At 41.8% G+C, this 7454-nt stretch overlaps 1 protein-coding gene across 2 annotated transcripts in view; it reads right to left on the minus strand.

Annotated features, from left to right (window-relative positions):
* Positions 1 to 268: 268 nt before the first annotated feature.
* pum3 (pumilio RNA-binding family member 3) overlaps positions 269 to 7454 on the minus strand; it is a 9556-nt gene continuing 2370 nt past the window's right edge. The window contains exons 5-18 of one of the 2 annotated variants that reach the window (XM_020601069.1): positions 6566 to 6641; positions 6221 to 6314; positions 5634 to 5700; positions 5157 to 5331; positions 4887 to 4990; positions 4532 to 4610; positions 4239 to 4337; positions 3837 to 3890; positions 3191 to 3271; positions 2812 to 2954; positions 2189 to 2411; positions 1683 to 1770; positions 875 to 965; positions 269 to 715 (exon numbers count right to left, since the gene is read on the minus strand). In XM_020601069.1, the coding sequence (XP_020456725.1) occupies positions 586 to 715; positions 875 to 965; positions 1683 to 1770; positions 2189 to 2411; positions 2812 to 2954; positions 3191 to 3271; positions 3837 to 3890; positions 4239 to 4337; positions 4532 to 4610; positions 4887 to 4990; positions 5157 to 5331; positions 5634 to 5700; positions 6221 to 6314; positions 6566 to 6641 (1504 nt within the window). In that variant the 3' untranslated portion in view covers positions 269 to 585. The remainder of the gene's footprint in view (positions 716 to 874; positions 966 to 1682; positions 1771 to 2188; positions 2412 to 2811; positions 2955 to 3190; positions 3272 to 3836; positions 3891 to 4238; positions 4338 to 4531; positions 4611 to 4886; positions 4991 to 5156; positions 5332 to 5633; positions 5701 to 6220; positions 6315 to 6565; positions 6642 to 7454) is intronic. The other variant, XM_020601068.1, reaches the window with a different exon arrangement.

Here is a 7454-nt window from a genome sequence, read left to right on the forward strand (position 1 = left end):
TCAGTAATAATAACACTGTATTCACCTTTTTTCTTTTACACATTTCCTCTAAAGCCATCCTCACAACAGTCTTCATTTACAGTTGCACTATAATTATTACTATCCCTTGTGCACTGATGTAAAAGCAGGATCTGACCGCTGTGAAACCAGTGTACCACTGCAGCCTTAGCTTGGACACTGAAAATTCTTTGTTAGTGGAATATCCATTAAAAATTTTAATTAATCATTGTAAGCTTTGGGCTTCCACAGAGAATCCATTGCTGGTTCAAAGAACAGTAGTTTCAGCTCATCTGTGGAGCGTGAAGGTTAAAGGTTGCCTGGTCAAAAGATTTAATACACATAATCTTTATTTTTCACTTCTTCCTTCAGATACTGTAGCATCTCCTCCTCCTCCTCCTCCAAACACCCATTTTTCCATTAGTGTCTGGAATGACACAACGGTGCTTCAGGCTGTATCCACTTTCTGACCAAGTTCCCATCGTAGCTTTAAACAGCTGCAGTCTGGTAGGTGTTTCCTAGAAAAGCCCCTGTGCTGGGGTTTTATGTCATCTTCGACATCTGCAGTTGGTTGTAAATAAAAAGTGTCTACTTGTTCAGATTCTCCAGCAGGATTTCAGCTCCTTTGTTGTTGCTGATGCTGCTGAGCTCTGAGGTGATGGACTGGAGTGCTGCCTTCACCTCTGCACCCACAGACTTGTCACAGCTGTTCAGGAGGCTGCGCATAAAAACACAGGTAACGGTTTCAGAGAGGTGGTTGGTGTGTGAGCTGTCAGCAGAGAGTTTTTAGTGATTTGGGTTAACTGACCCTTTAATTAAGGGCGCTGTATTGTGTAGTCTGACCGTCTTACGAGTGTTTGTGTGTGTACACACTGACCTGCAGAGCACCATGGCTCCTCTGTTGACTTTGGCCCAGCTCTTCAGCTTCTCTGTTCCCAATGTGTCCACCAGTATCCTGCCAAAGCGCTCTGTGGTGGGGTGAGAGAGATACAGGAGAAAAAGGCTGCACTTGTTTCTATTTAACTTATTTTCCTTCACCAAGAATCTTACGCTTCTGTTAAAAACCTGGACTGGTTTCAAAATACTTGGGTTGTTGGGCCATGGCTCACTTTTACTCATGTTGGTTCCTTCTTGTAGTCATTCAGTCATTTTACACTTTCAAAACTCCTGAACTTTTGTGCGAGTCACAAGAGTAACATTATTTCTACGTTTTGTCATCCAATCATCTTTTCTTGTGATACTATTTTCTATTCCAGGTGACAGAAATTGCGTGTTCTTGCTTGTTTTATGCGACACAAAAATACTAAAAGAAATCAAAGTGACATCAATATGGAAACACTGTTTACACAACTTAAACGTGTGGTATGTAAAACATTAGGTATAAGTGGGGCTCACTAGCAGACTGCACAAGTGAAACCACTGATTTCCAGAATTACACTAGACTGCATACAAGTCGTCAGATCAGTTAACAATTAGTCAGACTTATCTGTAAATCTGTTTTAATGCAACAAAAAATTTAATTAACTGAAGACAAAAACAAAAATAGTGAATTGTTCAGTGACTTCAAGTGTGAAATGAATAGGCCAACACACACAGTATAAACCAGAATTAGGTCCGCTGACAGTCATCATGCATATAACGAGCACTGCATCAGCTGTCCATACATGACATGCACGTGTTGTTACCTTCTTTACCGGCCTCTGCCAGTGTCAAGTCCTGCTCTATGAGCCATTTCAGCACCAGGTGTCCTGCTGGATGCTCTGCCATGTGGAGCTACAGAGGAAATAAAATCACTAAGTTCACAAAGACTCACCCGACAAACATGAACAACATGAAGCCAAAAGGGAATGTGCCGCACCGTGTACCAAACCTCCATACTTCAATCATCGATCAGACTCATAATCTGGCTCACGTGTTTGATCAGACATTAGATTTAAAATATCAATGTGCTATTTTAACCTGGATGGTTGCGTGTGTTTACACAACTGAGAATTTTGCTGTATTTTGTTCAGTGAACAGTGAAGAGATTTTATCGAAAAGCAACTTGAGTATAACAACTAACTGTTTACAATTGTTGACATATTTTTCATCGTTCTGCTATTAGGAACCAATTATTACATTTATGCTTATTTCTATATTTGTTAATTCAAAACTAATCAACAATGAACTGTCACACTTCTCAGACACACACCTGCCCCTTGGTCCCTCCTGGCACTAACTCCTGATTGGCCAGCTGAGCCACAGCGGTCATGGCGGGCCGCAGGTCCCCGCAGGCTGATGCCAGGATGTCGCTAATGGTGACGCTGGTCGCCTTGTCCATGGCCATGGTGGCGGCGTTGTCACGGAGATATTCCAGCAGTGGGGGGGAGACGAATTCCAGCAGTTCCCTCCTCCGAACCGCTGCGTCCTTTTTACTGATGACAGAAAGGTGGAGCTGATTATCACTGTGACTGGTCGACTTCCTTCCTTCAAGCAGCTCTTAGTTCATGTCTAATAAAATCAACCCGTAAAAACCTGCTACAGGAAGGTAATCCATCCTTTTGACATTTCAGAGCAGGAAAAGCAAGGGTGTGTTGAGATTGATTAATTCCATTAAGGAAATGTGATCTTTTCTTTCATGATGACCTATTTAATATTGAACACCGTGGGGCTCCATCATTTTCCACTCAAAAGTGAGACCATGGTCATTTGTACTATGTGGCTATGCACATCATACTTTGCTCCTCTCTGTCCTGACAGCTGTGACACTAGTAATCATTATCATTTTTGTATAGACCATGTTTTTCAACATGGACATGTGCTCAGAGATGTTACCTGTGTGTGTTTCCATCTCCTTGCTCCAGCACCTTGATGATCTCTGGCAGCAGGTGGGCCGGGTCTCTGGGGCTCAGCAGATACAACAGAACCTTCTTGCCATATTTATTACTTATGACCTCATCTAGGGACGACAAGATCTCCTAAACAGGTGGGGCACAGGTGAGACGAGATTTTTAAGGCAATAACCCCAGCAGAGTTCACACCTCCTTTCAGTTATTTTGCACATCATACTTGTAACAAAAGTGGAGTCCCTATTTAAATCATTAGGATTATCAGTGGGTGCGTTCCCCGCCCTCACCACTGCATAACAAACGGTATGCCGGCACGGGCAAATGGAACACAGCCACTGAGTAGCAACAAACCATGTCAGACTTACTGAGAGCACTGCCTGTTTGACCAGCTTGGTGTCATCCACACAATCGAATATGGCCAAAAGAACCAGGTGACCAAACTCTCCCTGAGGACAAATGACAGTCAGCCTGAGGAGATTCAACAGCTGACACATGAACAACAAGACTTTAAAAGCGATTGTAGGCTCCTGAAACAAGAGTCTCAACTGATGCTTGTGCTGAGATGTTTCTCTCCTTTTAAACTGTGGACCTAGTCTCACTTTGACTCTTTACATCAGTAAACCCTTAAACAATCCTAGCTAAATATTTACCCTTAGTTCAAATAATCAGAATTTAGGGTCTGATCTTTCCTAAAACCCAGTGAGCTCATAAAATACTGGCCACTTGTTTCTGTTAATGACGAATGAATGGAGTGTATTGGTACACGTATTGGTACTAAACCGTTTTGGTACAGGACTTTAGGTTCAGTGCAGATGTGTACCAGATGCAGTATTTAATAGTAGTTACCAGTAGGCTTATTTTGTGAGGAGAACATTTTTTCAAATCAGTATTTCACACTAACATATTAAGTGGCAGACTGGAGTTTGCAACAGTATTTTATTTTTATACATTTGTTTTGTTTAAATTTTAATTTTAAAAACTGTTGATGTTTACAAGTAATTGAAAACTCACCATGGCAAACTTCACCATGTACGTCTTCATTGTTTTGATGATGACTTTTCTGTCCTGGAACATGAACAATGACGTTAGACAGACAATACACTGTATGTTGTTAAATGTCACACAGTCTACTCCAACAGACGGCTCTATCCAGACTTCATCCTACACACCTGAACTGCATTCTGCCAACAAATGCACAGTTATTTTGGCTTGATGTTCAATGATTACATATTCCTAATACTCCTATCTTTTGTACGTTTGACTGTAGACTGTTGTTCATTGTCATCAGTGTGATACTGTAATCTCTCTGTTGGAGCCTGGCTGCAAACCAGTGTATCTTTATTAAACAATATAAAACACAGGGCTATGATGTGTGTGTCTGTTTTCACTATATGAGTGTGTGTGTCTGCACACCTTGGCTGTCCCGTGCCACAGACAGTGCATTGCCGCACGTGCTCCATCGTGTGTGTGAGCCATGTAAACCACAGACTCTCTGATGGACTCTATCATCTCCTGTTTACATGAGAACACACACAAACAACAAGAGGGAGCCCATTAGTGGTAAATACAGTCACTAGTAAATCAACTAGTGGATAATAATAATAACTAATAATAGTGTTATTTTATAAGATCAATACTAGTGAAATGTACTCCTGGACAAATACCAGTAATTATCCCACTGTATGTGAGATGTCAGAGCTGCTCACCGTTCTCTGTTTGTCAGGTGCCAACAGGAAGAAGTCCAGGAAGACTTTGTGGACCAAAGAGTGTTTGATCACCTGTTCTCTGAAAGACAGTAACTAAAGCCATTCAATTTGTGACGCTATAAACACTAAAGAAGCAAATCTGACATTTGAGAAGCTGGAACCCAAGAATTTCTGTTTTACTTGAAAACCACTTAAAACAATTCAACAGTTATTAAACACGCTGTTTTTTTTTTTTAATTTGACAACTGTTGCACTGACTCTGGTTACTGCTTCCCTGCTTGTGGCTGCTTGTACTTCATTTCACTTTAGTTCTCATCTCATACTACCCTCATCTTCTTTGGTTTTCTGCTCTTACTTCTGGGCCATGGGTGTGAGAATCTGCTTCATCTCATCGATGATGCTGTTCAGCTTGTCTGGGTTTGCCTCTGCGACTTTGTCAATGGTGTTGCACACTGATGACTGGACACACAGGGAGAGAAATGTTCACAGCCAATTAGTCAGTAGATATTTGAAAAACCAGACCATTTCAACCACAGACACATGCCCATCGGTAGCGCTCAAGGAGAAACGAACATGTGAATCAGAGGAAATGATGCACAAATATGCAGGCGGGGGGGTTGCGAACCTTGCAGATAGTGAAGATGTTCCCATACAGCTCCTCAGTGAGCAGTTGTCTCTGTGCGAGCACAGCTTTGTCATTGTAGGCGTATTCAATGATGGATGAGGCGGCGGCGTGGCGAAGCATCGGGCGCACGTGACCCTTAAATGTTTGCATCACGGCCGCAACCAGCTCCTTGTTCCTGTGTTGCAAAGAAATTACACACCATCATTACATCTATATACACTCAGTTGTAGTTTATTAGCTGTACCAGGCTAAAAGTTTTGCAGGCTAAACTGACAGGGACGTGCTGATTCAGCTGTGTGATCGTTTTGGAGGCTGTAGTTTATGCTGCTCTTGAACTGTGCTACATTACACAGGCAGCTGTTACTGTTATTTAGCTTAGCCTCATTGATTTAAATGGGGTGGACAAAATAATAAAAACACTGCAATACAACAGACGTGTGGCGACACAGACGTAGAAACCAATCGGAGCCGACTCACCCGTACATCAGCAGTTTCTTCACCACGTGTCTGCCGTACTGTGACTTACACAACACGATGATGTCATCTGAAAGAACCAACAAATCACTGACAGTTAATGCTTGCTAGTAATTACATTAGTAATTAGTTAGTTAATTAAATACATGCACTACATGTATATCACAAATATAAAAGCAGGAACTGAACTCCATCACATTCATGTATCAAATGCTACTGATTAGACCTTGATGTAAAAAGGGAAACAGACATGTTTCTTTATTAAAATAAAGGGTGCACATGCAGCAGGGGTGAAAAACTCATTGTCACAAAGTCACAGAGCTCATATTTGAACAGTTTCACCACTGGAATTTGTGTGTGGCATTTGTACTTGCATTTCCAAAACTACTCTACCACATGCCACACTGATAGATATCCGTCGCCTCTAGCTAGCTACCATGGCACATGGAATTTCAGAGGGGAATGGTAGCATTATGTATCAGCTATATGCAAGCCCACATTCCACGGCAAACACGGAAACACAACCACACAAACAAACACAGTGACCATTAAAAAGCCAATAGATGAAGGAAAAACATCTTGGTGCTCACCTTTGAGCTCATCAAACACCTCTTGTCTCTGCTCATGGCTGCCAAACTGGATGAAGCACTGCAGCACTCGCACCGAGTCATGAGCAAACGCCATCTGCAGGCATCAGAGCATGGTTAGTGACCATAAAATAAAGACAGAATACATGAGGAAAACAAATGGCCTCCACTAAAAATCTCAACCAGACACACTTTTCCCCTCAGAAGCACTCAGTGAATTCTGATGTGATTGTAGGAAGTAAAAATATTTCTTGTTTACAACAAATCTCAGATTTCCACATTTGACCTGCAATATCAGAAAGCAAAATCACAAATCTGTCAAACAGGAGGAAACTGAGTGAGAGTTACCTGTCTGATCTTCCCACGGACGAGATCATGTAGCTCCTTCATCAGTTTCTTCTTCAAGTTGTCATCACAGTCTCTCCTGTTGACACACATGCACCACTACTTTGGTCAGTAAGCAGGCAGAAGCATGACATTCACATCACAAAGTTATGTACTAAGAAAGCAGGCTAGTGTTGAGTAAAAGCTGAGATGGGTTCAACATTTTTGCTGCTGCTCTCTGGCGCCCCCAACAGTAGCCTTATTGAAATGAATAAGAGGACTGCATATGTCGGTCCTTGGTCAAAGGGAAACAAAACTGTCCTGTTCTTATGGTCACGTCCTAACACTGTACTAAAGCGTGAACATCACATTTGTATAGTTTGATGTCATACACATTTCTGTTCTGCTGATGGCCATTCCTTCATTCTGTGTTGCAGCCATATACTTGCACTCATTCTTGACATTTTGTGAACAACACTGTAACACTACGGGCTGCCTTCTAGAAGAGAAACAACACTGTAACACTACGGGCTGCCTAGAAGAGGCTGTCTGAAAATGTGCTGTTTTTACCATTGTTCAAAGACATCAGGTCTCCTCCCTCTCTATAATGGCCAACTTCTCAACCCACCTTCCAGTGTGGCTGTTTTCTGGCATGGACGGACAACATGCCTTGTAAGCTGGACATGTTCCTGCATAGACCAGCCCCTAGTATTTACAGATGGCTGTCATCTTCTAACAAGATATTCTGTGACACTGATTAGTGATTAGTTTTATGAGTCTCATGTATGTGTGTGGAGACAGCTTTATTACACATATAGTGTATCATCTGTAGCGAAATGTTGCAGTTCAATTTTCATTTCATGTTTAGTTCAAAAGACAAAAAAGTATAAAGGCCAGGTTTAATGGCTTCAAC

Source organism: Monopterus albus, unplaced genomic scaffold (assembly GCF_001952655.1).
Source record: "Monopterus albus unplaced genomic scaffold, M_albus_1.0 scaffold50.1, whole genome shotgun sequence".
NCBI lineage: Eukaryota > Metazoa > Chordata > Actinopteri > Synbranchiformes > Synbranchidae > Monopterus > Monopterus albus.